Source organism: Mustela erminea, unplaced genomic scaffold (genome assembly GCF_009829155.1).
Source record: "Mustela erminea isolate mMusErm1 unplaced genomic scaffold, mMusErm1.Pri scaffold_46_arrow_ctg1, whole genome shotgun sequence".
NCBI lineage: Eukaryota > Metazoa > Chordata > Mammalia > Carnivora > Mustelidae > Mustela > Mustela erminea.
In genome coordinates this window covers 1-20604 of record NW_022476406.1, presented here as the reverse complement: position 1 = coordinate 20604, position 20604 = coordinate 1, and the positions used below count along the sequence as shown (strand labels likewise).

Here is a 20604-nt window from a genome sequence, read left to right as displayed (position 1 = left end):
AAACGGAAAACCTACTCTCTTCAAGGGTCTGTCCTTCCAGCCCTACCCGCTCCGCTGGGCCACGGGAACCTGGAAACGGTGGCGTCTGGCTTCCCATGCCAGCATCCATTCGGCCCCCAACTTTTGCCCACATGACCCACAGAAGAGACTCAGGAGAGCTATGCGGAGAAACTAGAACAGGCTTTAATTAATGAAATGAACACTACCTAAAGGTTCTGAGAGGAACGTGGGGAGAGGGGAGGGGAAATCTGTGGGCAGCGGCAGGAGTCCCAGGAGCTGTGGGACTAGAGGCCAAAGGGACACGATCTCCGTGTACTGTCCCAAGGCCCATGGCCCCTGGGATCACAGACGAGGCCTCAGGCCCCCACCTTCCTTAAAAATGGTAGGTCAGGGATTGGGAAGTTTTCCCAATGTTGGATGGCAGGCTGGGAGTCCGGTTTTGCTCCAGTACCAGGCTTGATTTGTGTCTCCCGATCCACACTAGTCTTGCACCGGTGTCACATGGAAGTACACCACTAGATACATCTCCAGGTAGCTATTGGCTCAACCGAGCCTCTGCCTCTTGGGCCCAAGGAAGTGGGCTGTGATGTGGGAGAAGATGGTTTGTTGCACGGTGCAGCTCTTTTGCGTCCTCTTAGGTGCTGGGCACAGGATGACGGGTTCTTGGTGGCAAGGCTGGTGTGGGCCGTGCTGACCACAAAGGCGGGGCCGCTAGGAGGAGAGGCCAAGATGCCCCGGTCCCCGCTGGCAGCCTTGCTGGAAGTGCAGCCGTCTGATCTGGAACTCTGATTGGTCTGGTGCCTGGGGATGTGACTGAAGGGAGGAGCACTCGGGGCTCCCGACACAGGCTGGTTCGTTGTGCTGGCTCCAGTGGTCACCGACAGGGCTCCAGGGCAAGCCTGGGCCCTGTGGGCCACTTGGGGCCCTGCTCATTGCTGCTGCGATACAGAGTGCCCCAAATCTGGAGCATAGATCTGCAACATCATCTCCTCTCCCCAAAACTGGGGGTGCTGCCGAAAGCCCCATGCTGATGGGAGCCGGCATTGTGGTGCCAGTTTGGGGGCCGGGGTGCTGGATGTTGGGCCCAGCATGAGACACAGCGCCAGGCAGCTGGGGGGCCACTGTCAAGCCAGGGGCAGCGGCAGTGGGCTGGGATGTGCAGGAAGATGGCTTGTTGCACGGTGAAGCTCTTTTGCACCTAATCAATCTCTGGGCACGGGATGATCCCAGCAAATATAGACGTGCTGGGGCTTTTGTCTTGCTGGGACGGTGTCAATATCAACAAATACAGCTGTGACCATCCTGCCACCTCAGATGGTGTGGGGACCCTTCGCTTTCCATGGTCTTCACGACCACGCTCAGACAGGGACTGCCTTGGTGTCTCGAGTGGGTAAACTGAGGCCCCTGGGAGCCGAGGAGGGACCAGAGCTCAGCCTCCTGCGCCTGGGGTGCCAGCAAGGGGCAAGGTGGGCTGGAGGTGATAGGAGCATCTGCCCGGACAGGGTCTGTGGCGACGGTCCTACCCACCTGACAGCCCCACACCTGCTGCCCTCTGACTGCTCAGTGTCCCAACACTCACCACCCGGACCCGTGTCCCAGCCACACTGCAGGGGGGCAGCGGCCGAGCCCGGGCAGGGCCGGGAACGGGTGTCTTTGCACAGGAGAAGAACTGCCCGGCCTCCCCGACCTCCCTTCTGCCCACCTTTGCTCTTCCAGTTTCGGTTGGCCGCGTAGCCCAGGTGCCTGTTACACTTGCAGTTGAACTCGGCCACCAGGGAGCTGTATGGGTTCTGGATCAGCAGGATGGTCGATTCGAACATCTCAATCTCCCTGTGGCCGCTCTCGTGGGTCTTCTCGCAGATGGTGCGCCGGCTGCCAGTGGTCCTTCTTCCCTTTTAACCCTGCGGGGGAGACGTGGGGCCGCTGAGGATGGTGATGGACCCTGCCGTGGCAGCAGGCAGAGCTGAGCGTACCTCCAGGAGACCCCACAAGTCTAGACCCTGCAGGCGCATGCCTCTGGGCGTCTGCAAGGCAATTTCCTGCAAGCATCGCCAACAACCCAAGAGGCAGTCATGGCCTCAGGCGTGGCCAGAGTGGGCAGGACACCTGCCAGGATCGCAGGGCAGCACGGGGTTCTGGGCCCCTGGTGCAGCTGTCCCTGTGAGGCCGGGCTTCCAGCCCCCGCCCAAGCAGTGGGCCCTGGGGTCCTGTGGTGGGGTCCCAGCCCTCCCCACCTGTAACAGAGTCACACATGGGTCAGCAAGATGCTGTGGGCTCGTTCAGCAGTGGCCTTTATGCTGGGGATGGAGGGGCACCTCCCAGGAACTAGGAGTAGGGGGCTGATCAGGGGGTGCAGCCAGATGTCACAGAAGGACCCCCAGAGGGGTGCACTAGAACCTAGACTCCAGCCATATCCTGACAGACCCAGGGTCCGCCAGCCGGGGACCCATGCTCCATAAACGAACATGCATGTCTCCTGGGCTCTTGGGGACAGCGACGAGCCCCAACACCATCTGCTTCGTGAGTGGGGGAGGGGGGCATGCAAAGGTGCAGCAGGCAGGGCCAGGTTCTTTGATGCTGGGAAACAAGGCCTCTGAGTCCGGTTTGCCTCCTGGAACCCAACCTAGTTCAAACAGATCTCTGCCCCAGGCCTAACAACTGTCAGCCTTCGCCGGGGCTCCTACTGCCCAGCACCGGGGACGAGGGAAAGAGGAGCCAGACCACGGGCTGTAAACACGGGATCAGGATCGGGATCGGGTCCCCAGCACCCCAAGACCTGCAGTGTCTTCTGTGTGCGGCGGCCTGTCCCCACAGCAGCTGCTCTGTGTGTCCCATAGCCCACAATCACCCAGGACAGACCGGGTGCCCATGCATGTCACTGGGGGGTCGGTGCAGAGGCCAGTGGCCACCCCGCACCAGTCCCATAAGCCTCACAGGGCGAACCCCCAGGGCCATCACACGTGGCCACGCCAGCCACTTGCAGAGCAAGACCACCAGCTGTGCAGATGGCTACGGTCCTCTAGACGAGCCGGTGGCCAGCAGCCCGTGCCATGGGACTCCACGGATGCCAGGCCACAGCAGGCAGGACCCTGGAACAGGTCATCTGGCCGCCCCCCTGGGGGTGCTGGTAACACTCAGAGCATAAGGATTAGCGACCAGCTTTCTTGGCTTCTCCCACCAGACCAGAGCCCCCCGCCAAGCTCAGGATGCTATGGACCTGGGCTTCTCTTCCTAAACCATAGTCCGGTCAGGAATCTGGATGCAACGGGGGTGACACATGACGGTGGACTGACAGCCCTTCACTTGGCTGGGGTTCTCGGTCCTACTCAGCACAGGGAGGCCTCTCACTTCCGCAGGGAGAGACTAGGGGCCACACAACTCCAGGGTCCTTTGCGCCCATCTTCAAAAAAACAGCGCTTTGAGGAGCTCCTTCTGGCCTCCCAGAAAATCAGAAAAACGAGCCGGTGACGTCTCACAGAATTACTGCGGGTTCTGCCAACAAAGGGAAATTCGGAAAGTGGTCATAGCCTGGGAGCGTAAGCCGCCAGGATGGATGTCCCGAGTCCCAGGCCAGCAGGGCTGGGAATGTGTTTGCAGTGCTGGTTCCCCGGCCCCCAGGACTCCAGGCCCTGTGGCCCTCACTCACCCTTGTTGTACAGGGTCCCATCGAAGCTGTAACTCCCCGTGTAGAAGCAGGTGACGTGCTCAATGAGGTGCCACGCCCACATGTTCCTGGCTCCCGGGAAGCTCGGCAGAGCCACAAACACCTTGGCCTTGGTGGGCAGAAACCACCGGTCTGTACAGCGAGTGTCTGAAAGGCCAGAGGCTGACCACTGACCGCCCCACCCGGACCCACCGCCCCCTGTCTCCTGCTTCATCGATGGGGAAACCGAGGTAGTTCTGGGGGGGGAGGGGCGGCCACCCAGACTTGTGCCCAGAGAGAGCTCTGGGGATGATGAGGCCTCCCACAGCCCGGGCAGGGAGCCCTGGCTCCCCGCACAGCACAGAACATTCCAGATTCTGCTGGAGGGTGGTGGGGCCCTGCTTCATGGCTCTCCTGCTGTTCCTCAAAGTACCTCCATCCCAAGACCCAGGAAAAGGTCAGGTGTGTCCCGTGTCCAGCTTCCAGGGACAGTGGTGGCCTCCCCTCTCTACCCCAGGACGCATGCAGCCGCACTGGTCTCTCCAAATGCCCAGAGAGCACACACGGCTGACATGGCAGGGAAGGCCCCTCACACCTCATGCCCAGCGGCCAAACTCACCCTGCACGGGCTTCTGGTAGACCTTGCAGTATCCAGCCAGCCTCTGTGCCTTGGGTTCCTGGCCACATAGCGCACTATCCACGGCATCCTGGAGGCTGAACTGAGGCGTGGGGTAAGCACAGTAGCACTCCCAGCCCCACAGGATGGCCAGGGGAAACTTCTGCTGGGGAGCGAGGGGGGAGAAGCATTTGGGGTGCCCACCGGGGCCAGGCCTCCCGGCTCCTGTCGACATGGATGGTGGCCATTCTTCCCGTGCAAGGCCCACTAGCATCTGCCTTGACCTCCTGTCATGATCTCAGGGTCCTGGGATGGAGCCCAGTTTGGGCTCTCTGCTCACCAGGAAGTCTGCATCTCTCCCTCTTCCCCGCCCCTCCTCTCTTACACAGAGGCTCTTTCTCCAAATAAATAAATAGATAAATAAATAAATCCTTCAAAAAAAATAAATAAAAGCTCACGTTTTGGCAAGCTTTCATGTTGGAATACACTAGAGAGAAATGACACGTTTTCATTACCATAGCATACTCCCTTTTATTTTAAGCACCTTCAGGTTTGGCTCAGGTATTAGAAAGGAGAGGATTCCCATAAGGAAGGGGGAGCTCCATGAACTGTGCATTTTGGCTGTGTTGGTCTCATGATGAGTCTTCGTGTGTGGCGGGGGAGGGAGGCAGGGGCAGGGTGACCGTTCCCACCCTGTGTCATCAGGGCCACTGCTGCTCACGGGGCTCAGGGGTGGGACTGAGCCTGTTCATCCCGAAGCCTAGAGTCTCCCCTTTCCTGCACATCACATCACTGCCCAGGGGACCAGTCCCTTGAAGTCTGCCCTACCAAATGCCTAGGTGAAGTCTCTCCTGGGGGACATTTGTAGACACTCTCAGCTACAGAAAACACAGTGAGCTCAGACCAGCAAGGGCCCTGGTGCCCTGTGGCTCTGTGCCCTGGGGATGTCAGGGCCAAGGTCCCCTTCTAGAATCTATGGGGCTTCCTGGGTCCCAGACACCCAAGCGAGGGGGCCTCCTCCATCCGTCTCTGTGCCTCCCCCATCACTGCAGCACCTGTGTGTGCTTCCCAGGTTCTGGTTGGACAGCTGGAAAGGGGGGCCCTGCAGTTTTTAAAATGGACGTGGGTCTTTAGAATCATTGAGACCTATTTTTATTCGGTATTTAAACCCTATTTCCTCTCTGAATTATTTTGGTCACATCAGTTTTTCCATCTTAGAGTGACTACTTTCAAGGGCCTTCTGCTTTGTTTCAGTCATGACATGCCTTTGCTTTTTGATATTGATGTTTGAGTCATTTGACTTTCTTGCTGTTTGTTTTCACTTTATTGTTGGAATTCTCTATTTTCAGAGGGATCTGCTTTTAGCTCTGGGAATGTAGGTTTAGTTAGTCAGTGACCAATCTTTATTTCTGATTCTTTAGGTCCCTAGATACATGTCCAGAGGGCCATTTTTGCCTTGGCCTACAGTTCTATCAGCAAATGTTCCTATTTATAGTCCCAGACAGCAGGCTCACAGGGAGCCTGGGTGAGTGTCACAGACTCCCTAAGCTTGTCCTTAAATAATAAATAAAGAATAAAATGAAATAAATACTAAATAATAATAATAATAAATAAAATAATAAAATAAATTAATTTTAAAATAAAATTAATAAAGGAAAGATAATAAAATAAAAATAATAATTAATAAGAAATAAATAAATTGATAATTCAAGGCAGAATTTTTGGGACCCCTGACTGTCTATGTGTGTTAAGCATCTGCCTTTCCTCAGGTCATGGTGCCGGGGTCCTGGAATGGAGGCCCGCATTGGTTTCCCTGCTCAAAGGGGAGTCTGCTTCCCCCTCTGCTGCAACCCCTCCCCCTGTGCTCTCCATCTCTCTCTGACAAATATGTAAATAAAATCTTTAAAAAATTTTAAAGCAGAATTTTAGAAATAACCTCTAAAAAGATGAGCTGCCCGGGTGGCTCATTCGGTGGAGTGTGTGATGCTTGGTCTCAGGGTTGTGAGTTTGAGTACCCCCCCCCCCCGTAGAGATGAATTCAGGTATGAGAAATAACCTCTAAAAACAAAGAATTTTGTCATTTTTTCTACGGATAGATAAAGATCTATATCCACATATAAAAATATGTAAGCCATGTTAGGTTGGGACTCCTGTTATTGAACAATTGGAAAGCATGTTCAAATACAGAGGATCTTTGGACAAAGCAAACTCTTGGACTATTACCGATGGGATTACAGTTCAGGATTTCAGAAACCCACCTCCCAGGCTTCCCATATGGGGTGGGGTGTCGTCCTGCTACTCCATGGTCACAGACTATCCAAGAACACAGCTGGCTCCTGGCCTGGGGGGAACCGTTTTCAGCTGCTAACTGCCAGGGAAAGAAAGTCTCTTCCCAGGCCAAGTTTTCAGCCTCCTGAGCCCCCGGAAGCATGTCTGTGGCCTCAGGAGCTCTCATTGCTTGAAGTTTCTCTGTGTGCCCCTGGTGTGGGTTGGGCCATGAGCAGATGAAAGCTCTGGTACTAGGCCAGCCCTGGACACAGGGAACGGTAGATGCCACCCACTAGTGCAAGCAGGTACAGGGTCCCACCAAACTGCTATGCAGATGAGGAAGAGACTGACTAGGACACAGTGGGGGTGACCTGCCCACTGGGGACCTGACGAGCAGCCAGGAGGAAGGGCAGGATCTAGATGGCCTCACTGTATCCCTGGGTCGCTGCTCCTCCCCTTTCCTATCTGCCCTGTATCTCTGTGTGTGCGTGTGCATGTGCTTGTGTGCGTGTGTGTGTTTGTGTGTGTGTGTGTTGTCAGTCCCCTCTGTTCCTCTTCCCTCCCACCTCCTTCTGCAGTGCTGTCCCTTCTGTGCTTCTCTGTCTGCTTGCTGCCCCATCTTTCCCAGCTACCTGCCACTGTGTCCACGGCACTCAGCATCATCTCTCAGCTCCCAGGCCACCTTTCTTGCATGCTCAGGCCAGCACCCTTAAAGCCCCAGCTGTACTTCCTGGGAGAGTGGCAAAGGGCCCTGTGGGGGACAGGGGTCCACCCCGCCTATGGGCCACACTGCAAATGTAGCTGTCGGGGTCAGGGCCAGGCTACAGGGAAAAGGCCCCACTCAAGCCCCAGTCCCAGTGTGGGGGCTGCTCACACCTTCTCCCCCTTCCCACCTGTGTCCAACAAGCTCTAAGACCTATACGGATGAGGGAAGGGCAGGGCCTGAGCTCTAGCCAGGCCTGCAAGCCTCTAGGACCCAGCTCTCAGCATGGACTCAGGGTGGCATCAGCCTGCCAGCTGGGTGACCTGGGACAGGCGGTGAATCATCTGCGTGTCTCAGCGTCCCCAACTACGGAACAGGGAGGAGAAGACTCCCTCCTTCTTAAAGTGCCTCTGAGGACTGGATAGGGATGAACAGACATGAAGAACTTGGCACGGCAGTTGCCGCAGTCAGTGGTGAGAATTCGGTTCCGAGTGGCAGCAGCAGCAAGAGAGAAAAGCCCAGAGAGCACCAGGATCGCAGCTGTAGCTGACCGGGGGGCTTATCACCCATTGCTGTGTGGACCCACACACGCCAGGGGACCGCTGGGGTCTCTGTGAGAGAGTATTACCAGAAACAATTGCCTTTTGGGTTTCAGTGGGTGCTTGTGGGGACTGTGCAAGGAGACTCCACACCGGGTGCTGTCAGAAAGTAAAGAAAGTTCTGTGAATAGAATCCAGTCCATGGGATCTTCAGGGAGAATAGAGGAGAGACTCAGCTATAGATGTAACCCCAGACGCGGGTGTGCATGAAGAGCATGGCAAGGGCAGGCCAAGGACACTGGAACAAGAATGGTGGACAAAAGGCAAGACATAAAGCCCACTTGGACCTTCACGCTGTTGCTGGATTAATCAAAATGGGTAAAGAACCCTAAAGGTCTTCAGAGCGTCTCCTAGAGGCCAGAGTCGCACAACATGTGAGCCCACCGTCCAAGATGTCACCCAGAACCAAAGGGCCTGACACCCAGAGAAGGAGGCAATGCAGGCACTTGCCCAGGGAAGAGAAAATGCATGTAGCCCTGCCATGCCCGGCTGATGGGTCTGCAGGGGCGCGGCTATGGGACCAACTCTTGTCCCTTAGTGCTTCAGGCCCAGCCAGGGGAGATGGCTGGCACCCACTGCACTCCCGTTCCCCTTCCTCAGTTCAGCCTTCAAGCCCAAGAGAACTGTGAATCCCCCAAGGGTTGGGAACGAGGGAATTGACCCCCCCATGGCGCCTCTGCAGGCCTGATTCTTGCACTGGGAGGTGACCCAACAGAAGCTGTGCGCGTGCACAGGGGTTCCTGCACGCGCGCTCACTCCTCAGGTTCCAGGTTCTAAAGCTGTGTCCTGGCAACAGGCCCTGCATTGTGCTCTAGGCCTTCAGACTGACTTGGCAGCTGAAGGAGAGTGCTGCGAGCCTAGTTCGCTATCCTCAGCGTCTGACCTTACCAGACTGCTCTATGGGCACCTCCTTGAGCAGGCCATGCCCCTCCCCCCATCCCCGGGCTCTGCAGGGTCCGCACCTTCCAGGAGGGCTGGTCCGCCCCCACCGGGCTCACTGCGGCCGCAGACAACTCTTGGAGGCCAGGGCTCGCCCGGCGGTCCACGCCCCGAAGTCCACTCACAGGCGGTCCTCCAAGTACCCCGCAAGTTGGCATCCGCGCTCAGTCCTAGCAGCTTGGAGAAGGTACTCCGGGACCCTGGCGACCCCGCGCTTTCTTCTGGGGCTTCTTACCTCCTCCTCCAGGTGGGGCTGCAGGCTGAAGTCAGTGCTCTCAGATGCGGGATCACAGATGTCCTGCCGCTGCCGCTCCGAGTCCATCGTGGACACGGTCACCCCCTGTCTGCTGCAGAAGCGGGTCATCACTGGGCTGCAGCCCTCAACACCCAGAAATGACCATGGTGACTCCACAGCGGAGCAGGTGGGCAGAGACCCCAGACAGAGCGGCAAAGGGACAGCCCAGATAGAAACTCACAGAAAGGACCCTAAAGGCACTGAGGCCCCACAGGGGGCATTTAGGTCCCTGGGGGTCCACGGAGGCCTCTCTTCCTTTGTGCCCAGGCCTGGTCCTCTGCTGAGAGCCGTCCCCCGGAAAGAGAGCTCAGAAGACCCATACAATAAGAAGTCCCCCAGCTCCCACAGGAGCTCCTGCCCCACTCGAAATGCCATCACCAGTTCTTACAGTTCCACCAGGGGCTGCCACCAGGTGCAGAAGAAGAGGCGTCTGGACACAAGTCAGGCCTCGCGGCCCCCGAGGTCCCCCAAAAAAGTCAGCCAAGAGAGCCCCTTGTGTCCTGCCAGAGTGCCTGCAATTTGCCAAAAGAACCAGCCGGAAAAAGCTGCCGATAACACCACGGGGCAGAAGGCAGCGCAGAGGAACTATTCATCCCCAGCTGACTGTTCCAGGCCCCGAAAACGCAAGTTTCCTCTGCTGCCACACAGGCGAAGGGAGCCTCTGAGGCTGCCATCACCCCCTGAGCCGGGGTTTCGAGTGACTGTTGAGGACCTTGACCGGGAAAAAAGAGCTGCTCTCCAGCGCATCCAAGATGCTCTTCGAGGGGACAGGGAGGCCACCTGCAGCTGTGGCCCAGCTAGCCCATCCAGTGCCTTGGCCCTGCCTGCTGCAGTGGCTGCTCCCCTGCCAGCCTCTGACTCCCAGGTCACCTCCAGGGACTGCTCCCGTTCTTCCCAGCCTCTCCCCTTGGGGTCTCACCCTGGCTGCAGTGGGAGCAACCTTGCATCTACCCAGGCCCGCTCGATGCCGTCCGGGGACATCACAGCCTCAGTCACAGTCCCCCCAGGGCTGCCTGCGCTGCCTGGAGGTAGGGGCAACCCGGGATCCACTGCCCAGGCCCCACTCGGGGCTATTGGTGGGCAGTGGCCCGGAGCCAGCATCCTTCAAATCTCTCCCGCGCATGGACAGCCGGCAGCTCAGGCTCCAGACCCACTCCAGAACCTGAGCACGGCAGTAGTCCAGCTGTCCTTGGGCAGGGGCACCCAGGTAGGTTATGTGGTTCCCTTACCCGCATCTGCCTCCCGGGGGACCCGTGCCAGTGCCCAGCCAGGCTCGGTTACCTCCTCTGCTGTCCTCGCCCCTGGCCCAGCTGCTGCCCTTGGCTTGACAGCTGCCCCCCAGTTGCCCAGTGCTGTGACCCATGCTGGGCCCAATAGCCAGCACCCCGGCCCCCCAACTGGCACCACAATGCCGGCCCCCATCAGCATGGGACTTTCGGCAGCACCCACAGTCTTGGGGAGAGGAGATGATGTTGCAGGTCTGTGCGCCAGATTTGGGGCACTCTGCATCACAGCAGCAACGAGCAGGGCCCCAAATGGCCCGCAGGGCTCCAGGGCAAGCCTGGGCCCGAACACAGGGGGCCGCCCATGCCAGAGCACCTTGTCGGGGACCAGGGAAGCCAGCACGATGAAGCAGCCTGTGTCGGGAGCCCCGAGTTTCCCTCCCTTCAGTCACATCCCCAGGAACCTGAGCAGGAAGAGGTCCAGATCAGACGACTACAGCACTTCCAGCAAGGCCACCTGCAGGAACGGGAGCATCCTGGCCTCTCCTCCTAGTGGCCCCACGTCCCTGGTCAGCAAGGCCCAGAGCAGCCTTGCCACCAAGACCCCCTCATCCCTTGCCCAGAGATTGATTAGGTGCAAAAGAGCTTCACCGGGCAACAAGCCATCTTCCTGCACATCCCAGCCCACTGCCGCTGCCCCTGCCTTGACAGCGGCCCCCCAGCTGTCCGGCGCTGTGTCCCATGCTCGGCCCAACAGCCAGCACCCCGGCCCCCCAACTGGCACCACAATGCCGGCCCCCATCAGCATGGGACTTTCGGCAGCACCCACAGTCTTGGGGAGAGGAGATGATGTTGCAGGTCTGTGCGCCAGATTTGGGGCACTCTGCATCACAGCAGCAACGAACAGGGCCCCAAATGGCCCGCAGGGCTCCAGGGCAAGCCTGGGCCCGAACACAGGGGGCCGCCCATGCCAGAGCACCTTGTCGGGGACCAGGGGAGCCAGCACGATGAAGCAGCCTGTGTCGGGAGCCCCGAGTTTCCCTCCCTTCAGTCACATCCCCAGGAACCTGAGCAGGAAGAGGTCCAGATCAGACGACTACAGCACTTCCAGCAAGGCCACCTGCAGGAACGGGAGAATCCTGGCCTCTCCTCCTAGTGGCCCCACGTCCCTGGTCAGCAAGGCCCAGAGCAGCCTTGCCACCAAGACCCCCTCATCCCTTGCCCAGAGATTGATTAGGTGCAAAAGAGCTTCACCGGGCAACAAGCCATCTTCCTGCACATCCCAGCCCACTGCCGCTGCCCCTGCCTTGACAGCGGCCCCCCAGCTGTCCGGCGCTGTGTCCCATGCTCGGCCCAACAGCCAGCACCCCGGCACCCCAACTGGCACCACAATGCCGGCCCCCATCAGCATGGGGCTTTCGGCAGCACCCCCAGTTTTGGGGAGAGGAGATGATGTTGCCGATCTGTGCTCCAGATTTGGGGCACTCTGCATCTCAACAGCAACGAGCAGGGCCCCAAGTGGCCCGCAGGGCTCTAGGGCAAGCCTGGGCCCGAACACAGGGGGCCGCCCACGCCAGAGCACCCTGTCGGGGACCACGGGAGCCAGCACAACGAACCAGCCTGTGTCGGGAGCCCCGAGTGCTCCTCCCTCTAGTCACATCCCCAGGCACAAGACCAAGCAGAGGTCCAGATCGGACGGTGGCACTTCCAGCAAGGCTGCCCATGGGGACGGGGGCGTCCTGGCCTCTCCTCCTAGCCGCACCGCGTTTGTGGTCAGCACGGCCCACACCAGCCTTGCCACCAAGAACCCGTCATCCCGTGCCCAGCACCTAAGAGGACGTAAAAGAGCCGCACCGTGCAAGAAACCATCTCTCCCCCATCACAGCCCACTTCCTAAGGACCCAAGAGGCAGAGGCTCGGCTGAGCCAATAACTACGTGGAGAAGTATCTAGTGGTGTACTTCCATGTGACACCGGTGCAAGACTAGTGTGGATCGGGAGACACAAATCAAGCCTGGTACTGGAGCAAGACCGGACTCCCAGCCTGCCATCCAACATTGGGAAAACTTCCCAATCCCTGACCTACCATTTTTAAGGAAGGTGATCCCAGGGGCCATGGGCCTTGGGACAGTACACGGAGATCGTGTCCCTTTGGCCTCCAGTCCCACAGCTCCTGGGACTCCTGCCGCTGCCCACAGATTTCCCCTCCCCTCTCCCCACGTTCCTCTCAGAACCTTTAGGTAGTGTTCATTTCATTAATTAAAGCCTGTTCTAGTTTCTCCGCATAGCTCTCCTGAGTCTCTTCTGTGGGTCATGTGGGCAAAAGTTGGGGGCCGAATGGATGCTGGCATGGGAAGCCAGACGCCACCGTTTCCAGGTTCCCGTGGCCCAGCGGAGCGGGTAGGGCTGGAAGGACAGACCCTTGAAGAGAGTAGGTTTTCCGTTTCGGGGATGGGCCTGGGAGAACACTGGCCTGGGGAGGGCAAACTGGGGAGACTCACCCTTGCCTATAGGAAGCGCTGCTCCTCTCCCACTGGGGACCCCACGGAATCTTCTTGCTTCACAGCCCTAGGGCGATGTAAAGACACTCCTGGCCTAGAGTATGGGTCTGGCATCCAAGATTGTGGCTCAGGACAAAGGAGGACAGCTTTGCCTTGAGGGTATGACAGCTCCCTGAGCGCTGAGTGACAGCCCACTTCATACAAGCACCAGGCCTCCCTCCGTGCATCTCTTCCCTCTGCCAAGCATCTAGGGGCCCCTTCCTGATGGCACTCAGGAGCAGAATGAGGAAGAAACAAGTCACCTGGGAGAGGGAGGGAGCAAGGACGACACTGAAAGGACTGTCCCCCCCCAAAACTCCTCAGTCCCATATGGATTAGATACAAGATCACAACCAACGAACGAGGAGGTTATGCATTAGTCTTGGGTCTTGTAGGTCAACCAGAAGGAATGGGAGTCCTACATCGACCATAGACTTGCAGGTAAACAGAGTAGGCTGTGCCTGGCCCAGCAGCATGGAATGTTTGGCTGAGCAAGCGCACATAAAGGGATTATTTTAACAGCAGGCTTTCAGGAGGCAGGGGAGACAATGGTAAAGGGAAACAGGCGATGTTCCACCCTGAGCTGCTGGGCTTCAAGGACGCATATCCTCCTCTCCACCGGAGGCCTGCTGCTAGTTCGGGTTTTCTCAAGGTCATCGTCAAGCATGCTTGCATGACCAGTACAATTTCTCATCAGTGATATTTCAAGCAGCCTATCATTCTGAGGGACGGTTACATTTCCCCCTTTTTGTTAATGCAGAAGCAGCAAAATCCGTTTTGCAAGTTCTTGAACCATTAGTCGTCAGAAAGATTTCCATGAGCATCTGAGGACTAAGCATAAAGTGATTATAGCAATAAAAAGTGTCATCATTCCACCTATAATGCCAGCACCAGTGTTTTGATCCAAGCAAAGGGGTTTACATCAGATAAAATATCATTAATCCTTTGAGTGAAACTCACACTTGGAACTGATGGTAAGGATCACAGGGAATGCCCTTAATAGTATCTTGAAGGTGTTTAATATCCACAGTTAAATTACCACCATCATGACTACTAATATGGGTCTGGGATGTATCAAATAGCACACGGGTGCTAATTTGAGGACAGGAGTCAGGTGGCTCGTCAGGCTCCGGGTGTGGCCAGGGGGCACTGCCAAAGGGGGTGGTGTCCTCAGGGAGGCATGTGGGTTTCTCCCAGTCTGAGGGTTTTGTGCAGCTCTGAATGGCATGGTCTCCTCCTGGGTTGCAGGCAGACTCCTTGGGTCTATCTCCTGAGTCCTCAATCAGGAGGGCTCAGGGGACAGGCCACTGGGGACAGAAGCCTGTAACCCAACCGAGAGTTACCAGCCCTGGGATGGGCGCCCCAGGGGGCTGAGTAGAGGGTGGTTTTGGCCACATGTGAGTGTGGCTTGCAGAGGGCTTTCTCACGTGATTTGGGCTGCGATCACTCGGGAACCCCAGGCAGTCCCAGGCAGTGGGACTGTGGGCCTGTGCCACCGGATGAGTTCCCCAGGGGCTTTCCAGCCAATTCTTATCTCACAATCTTTCTGCCCAAATCAATATCTATATTGATTTGGGCAGAAAGATCATGAGACTTGGCTGGCATTGGGTGGCAATTCCAGCCACGCTGGCAGTCTAGAGTGCTTTCTCACTAGGTGGGTACTTGTCAGGCCATCCAGGAACATGGGCCAGGTTCATGCATCTCCCCCAAGGGCCCCTGACCAGGGGAGCATTTCGGGGGAAGAATTGAGGGAGTGGGTCCAGCTGAGAGTCAGCCTCCATGTTTGTCGCCTGGTGGGTCGCCGAAGGTGGGGGTGGGTTTGAGGGGGCATGCAGGTTTCTCCTGCTCTGAGGGTTTTGCACAGCTCCGAAGGGCACAATTTCCTCCTGGGTGGCAGCCAGAGTCCTGGGGTGTGGCTCAGTGGTCCCCAGTCTGAAAGGCATGGGGGCCAGGTCTCTGGGGAAGGAAGCCTGAAAACCCAACCAAGGGTTAGGGTTAGGGTGTAGGGGCATAGCAGGCCCAATCTGCCAGCACTGACGCAGGATCCCCAGGGGGCTGAGTGAAGGACTGGGGTCAGGTGGTGTATCAGGCTCCAGGTTTTGTGGCCAGGGGTCCGCTGCAAGTGGCCTCAGGGAGGCATGTGGGTTTCTCCCAGTCTGAGAGTTCTGCACAGCTCCAAATGGCATGGTTTCCTAGTGGGTGGCCAGCAGATTCCTAGCATTTGGCTCTGGAGTCCCTAATCTGGAGAGATTGGGGGACATGCCCCTGGGGACAGAAGCCTGAAAACTCAACTGAGGTTTAGGGTCAGGGCCAGGGGCATGGCAGGCCTGATCTGCCAGCGCTGGGACAGGGACCCCAGGGGGATGAGTAGTAGGATGGGTTGGCCACATGTGTGCCTGGCTCGCAGAGGGCTTTCTCACAGGGTCCAGGCTGCGACCACTCAGGACCCTGTGCGAGGCCAGGAAATGGCCCTATGGGACCGTGCCCCCCAAAGCGAGTTCACTGGGCATTTTCTTGCCAATTCTCATGAGCTTTCTGCCTGTATCGATTTGGGCAGAAAGATCGTGAGAATTGGACACTGTTGGGTGGCGAGTTGGGTCGCACTGTTGTCCACTGTCTAGAGCACTTTCTCGCTAGGTGCATGTCACGGCTATCCCGGGACATGGGCTGGTATGTGGCTCCCCTGAGGGCCTCTGCCCACAGGAGCTTTCCAGGGGCAGAGTGGAGGGAGGGGGTCTGGATGAGCGTCAGCCTCCATGTCTGTGGCCCAGTGGGTTGTTGAGGGTGGACTCAAGAGGGGCATGCACATTTCTCCCACTCTAAGGCTTTTGCGCAAATCCAGATGGCACTGATTCCTCCTGAGTGGTAGGCGGAGTCCTAGGGGTATGGCTCAGGGCTCCCCAATCTGGAGGGCTTGGGGGACAGGTCCCTGGGGATGGAAGCCTGAAAACCCAACTGAGGGATAGGGTGAGGGCCTAGGGGTCTGGCAAGTCCGACCCACCAGCTCCGGGGTACACACCCCAGGGGACTGATTAGTGGGAGGCATTGGCCTCATGTGTGCCTGGCTCACATGGGCTTTCTTATAGGATTTGAGGCATGACCACTCGGGATCCCGGGCCAAACCTAGGTGGCAGCCCTGCAGGCCTGTGCCACCAGAAGTGAGTTCACTGGGGATTTTTCGGCCAATTCTCATGAGCTTTCTGCCCCAATCGATAGCAGTTGGGCCCCAAAACTCATGAGAAATAGCTGACCTTGTGCTTCTATTTGGGCCACGTGCGTGCCAAATGTTTGGAATGCTTTCTTGCTAGGTACGTGTTGCAACCATCCAGGGCCACAGGCTGGGCCCATGCGGCTCCCCTGAGGGTTCCCACAGAGACAAGCTCCCTTGGGGGCAGAGTTGATGGAGAGGTTAAGGCTGACAATCGGGCTCTGGATTTGTGCCCGGGGGTTGGGGGAGCCCTGAAAGCAGGGTTGGCCTTAGGAGGGCATGCAGGTTTCTCTCACTCTGAGGGTTCTATGCATCTCTGAATGGCATGGTTTTCTCCTGGCTGGCAGGCAGAGTCCTGTGGTGTGACTCAGGGGTCCCCAATCTGGAGGGCTTTGGGGCCATACCTCTGGGGACAGAAGCCTGAAAATCCAACCTAGGGTTGGAGTTGGGTTGCCTAGGGGCACGGCAGGCTTGATCTGCCTGCACTGAGGTGGTATTCCCCAGGCGGCTGAGTTGAGGGTGGGTGTCAGTCGGTACATCAGGCTCCGGGTTTGTGGCCAGGGGGCCACCGAATGTGGGGGTTCCCTCAGGCAGGGCATGCAGTTTCCTCCTTCTCTGAAAGTTCTTTGCAGCTCCAAAAAACACGGTCCTCCTGGGTGGCAGGCAGACTACTGTTGTATGGCTCTGGGGTCCCCCATCTGGAAGGCTTGGGTGCCAGGTTTTTGGGGACAGAAGCCTGAAAACCCAACCTAGGGTTAGGGCCTGAGTTATGGCAGGCCCGATCTTCCAGCACTGATGTGGGTTCCCCAGGCTGATGAGTAGAGGGTGGGGTTGGCCAGTGTTCTGAGATAATTCGTGCCACTCATGTGTCTGGTATTTAGAGCACTTTCTCCCAGGGTTCAGGCAGCGAACACTCAGAGGACCGCGGGCCTGGCCTGGGTGGTTCCCCTGAAGCCCCCAGCACTGGAAACAAGTTGGCTGGGGGTTTCTAGCAATCTCACAAGACTTCTGCCCACTCAATATTGTTCTCTTGAAGTCATAGTATTAGTTGTTCTGAGGAGACCTTGATACCCTAGTGTTAAGTGATCAGCCATAACTAACGTGAGTAATCTACTTCTTATAGCAGGAAGAAACATTAAAATAGTACAACATATTTACTAACTGAACTCCATACTTTAATAAAAACCTTGGCAATTTTTTGTTGTTGTTGTTAAAGAATTTATTTATTTGAGAAAGATAGATAGCATGAGAGAGCACCAGGGGAAGTCAGAGGGAATAGCAGACTCCCCATGGAGCTGGGAGCCTGATGTGGGACTCGACCCCAGGACTTTGGGATCACGACCTGAGCCCAAGGCAGTTGCCACCCATGTACCCTTTGGCAAGATTCTTAATATTTTTTAAAATCATGGCTGTCACTTTGTTTACTCTCTATATCTATTCCTAAAAGTATGTTGGCTTATATGAAGATAGAATTTTATCTTCTTTCATCTTTATTCTATATTGTATTTTACTCATTTAATTGTAGGATTATTAATTAAGGAAAAGTTCTGATCAAAACTTACCTGTAATTCCATCCACATTACACTTGAATTAAAGAATATAGAAAAAATATTTTTCATTAATATTACCAGGTGTATCAACAGTGTGATTTATTTTTAGTAATGTAATGAAAAAAATACTTGGGTGTAGATTTTTTTCAAAAATGATAACCATGACATGATGAAATGGTCATTAAAATATTTCTAGATTTTGCTTTTTCCTATAAAAATCAGTATTTAGAATTTCACAGTGAAGAGGTCCTAAATTCTTCACACATGAAATTATATAAAAATAGAAGATATAGACATCTTTAACTCTTTAATCCTTTGATTAAGCAGCAAGCGTATCACTCTTCCAGGCCAAACACTGCTTAAACAAAAAAGAAAATTAATGACGTGCAAAATATTTACAAAATATGCAAAGCACACAATAAGACATCTCACTATATACATGTGTCATATTTCTAATGAAGCTCAGATTTTTTTCTGTGTGCTCTATTGTATGTAAATCAAACTACAGCACATCCCTTAGATACAGCATCTTGGCCCATGGCTGGGATAGAACAGATTTCTAAATGAATCATAATATACTTAACAGCTAGACAGATGCTGGTGCTGACCAACACACTGACTTGTCCCACACACTGTATATTGAAGATCTACTGACAAGAGACAAGACAATAAAAGCCATATAGTATGCAAGACAATCTAAGTACTTTAAAAAAAATGCTTTAGATATTTTAAGATATATAACTGCCCCCCCGTGGCTTTTAAAGTAAAAATAAGTATAAATTCTTGAATATTAAGAATTTTAAATCAGATTTTTTTCTAGTTACAATCCAGGGGCAGGAACTTTTTAAGATGATCCAATGAGAAAGACAAGATACACCCTGGAAAAACTTTGTGCCAGAACATAAGGTCCTTATTAAGAGCAGAGCTCTAAACTTCAAAATTAAAACTAATCAATGAATTTAAATCTGATAGCTCCTTAGGGCGTTAGAGCCAATGGTAGGAACTATTTTTCCAATATTGGGAATATAGGACTTCTCAAAACATAAATCAAGGGCCTTAGATGTTGACTATTTCTTGAAGTAGTTCTAGATCTGATGAGAATATAAATGTGCAAACATTTAGCCTTAAGATCCACTAGTATAGTAATCTAAGTGATCTCTTTGCACAAGTCATGATTCCAATATGAAATCGCTGTATCAAAAATATTAGTAACACATTGTTGAAATACTATTACTTGTAAAATATTCTTTGTAGGTGCTTAATGATTTATGTGTTCAATTAAGACTTGAGATGTTTTCGCTTCTTATAAAAAAGGGGTCTCAGCATTTTAAAAAAGTTAACAGCACAATTGTGACAATATACTGATGCATCTTTAGATAACACAGAACAAATTCTTCGATTTATTTTACGAAATAGTGTTGATGATTTAACCCTAAACCATACCCAAAAGCACAGGTCGGCTGCAAGGAATACACAAATGTATCCAAATAGTACAATAGAGATTTATCAAGAAAACATCCTTTATATTAAATGCAGACCATATTAATAAGTAGGAGGGCAATTTTAAGTCAGATCCTAAACACAAAAAGGGCATTGTAAATAAATGCTTCCATAAATATCACTATCTCCACGTAACTGACAAAATATAATTCTCTTCTAAAGTCCCCCAATATAGGCAACTACTAGTTAAAAGCAGAGAGCATTTTTAAAAATCAAAATTAACTCCATTTTCAAGGAACTTAAAGACACTGTACTTCAACAAATATGTATGTAAAATTATCACGCCAATCTTCTTATTACTTATAGATGACAGGTCAATGACCCTTAAGCAAGGACTTTGCACTAGGACCCTAAAGTGTAAGTGAAATTGTTAGTAGGTTCAGTACATTCTTTGTGGTTTCATATAATTGCTTTGCAATTGATTAAATTGCTTTCTTTTAAAGGAATATATTAAAATTCCTTTAGAAAAAAAAAGCAAGATATTTTGAAAAAAGGGATATGCACTAAAATTTTTAAAATATGCATTAAATGAACATATGTCAAAATCTGAAATGCAGGCTATTTATTCTTGTACTCCTAACATAGGAAAATGTTGTTAAAAATTAAATTAAGGAAGAACGAAAAAGTCAAACATCCTTAAGAAACTTAAGGAGTTTCCACAATTCCTAAGTCAGTATTTCTGTACTAAGAGCCTTGACTATGAAGAGGCAGAAATAGAAAGAATCTCAATAAAATAAATATGGTAAAAACAAAACAAAACAAAATCTATATACTTTCTTAAGTATATAGAATACTTAATCTCCTTTTGTTCCTTTTATGAGATCATGTCGCTGAACATATACTCCAGAAAGGAGGCTAACTGTAGGCTTTTTGTTGTATAACATTTAGTTTGGTTGCACAAACCAAAAAATGTCCTAGACATCCACTTATGCTAGCCCCCTGCCACAGAACTAGTTCACAGCCTCATTATCAAGGAGGACTGTTCGCTTTTGCATCAGTCTGATGAGCACTGGTCTAACGATGGGGTGAAGAGTTACTGTAGCTCTGTCCAGTTTAATTTTAGTGCAGCGAGGACTGTGAATCTGTCTGAATTCCGATAAGTGACGGTGGCTGTTGACCACCAACCGTGGACAACACTGGTCTTGGGTTGAGACGGGGCCGCAGAGAATTAGCAGGGCGAATGAGAGGTGGTGGAGGCTGATTTAAAGTTGGCCGGGGCTGGATGAACCGAGCCTGCTGCTGGAGTGGAGGAGGCTGCCGGTGAAGAGCAGGGGCAGCAGGCAGTGTTGGACGAAGAAGTGGTGGAGGCTGGTTCAGAGTGGCAATGGGGGCTGTTGGTGTTGGAGTGGATGATGGGGCAGGAGGTGATGGATCCAGAGTCCGAGGAGCCTGTGGGGTCTGTGCCTAGAGGTGAGAAAACAAAAATACATGTATGAGATGAGCGTTCCTAATGAACCGAATGCAATATAGCTTGGGCTGTCCCAGGGAAAACAAAACAAATCAAAACAAAACAAAAACATA

The 20604-nt window shown here is 53.7% G+C and overlaps 1 protein-coding gene across 2 annotated transcripts; it reads right to left on the bottom strand.

Moving 5' to 3' along the window:
- Positions 1 to 1781: 1781 nt before the first annotated feature.
- LOC116584014 (WSC domain-containing protein 1-like) lies at positions 1782 to 9123 on the bottom strand. 2 transcript variants are annotated; one of them, XM_032332005.1, is made up of 2 exons: positions 8894 to 9123; positions 1782 to 1901 (listed from the first exon to the last, which is right to left on the bottom strand). In XM_032332005.1, the coding sequence occupies exons 1-2, from the start codon at positions 9088 to 9090 to the stop codon at positions 1796 to 1798; spliced, it is 303 nt and encodes a 100-aa protein (XP_032187896.1). In that variant the 5' UTR covers positions 9091 to 9123; the 3' UTR covers positions 1782 to 1795. The 2 variants fall into 2 exon arrangements, with proteins under 2 accessions (XP_032187896.1, XP_032187895.1); XM_032332004.1 differs by lacking the exon at positions 8894 to 9123 and adding an exon at positions 3647 to 4072.
- Between the last annotated feature and the right edge of the window lie 11481 nt (positions 9124 to 20604).

Excerpts from the sequence above, each read along its gene's own strand:
- LOC116584014 (XM_032332004.1), bottom strand. The coding sequence starts at position 3,878 with ATGAAGCAGGAGACAGGGGGCGGTGGGTCCGGGTGGGGCGGTCAGTGG. Across the intron at positions 1,902-3,646 it reads TGGGACCCTGTACAACAAGG|GGTTAAAAGGGAAGAAGGAC; the intron begins GTGAGTGAGGGC and ends TCTCCCCCGCAG.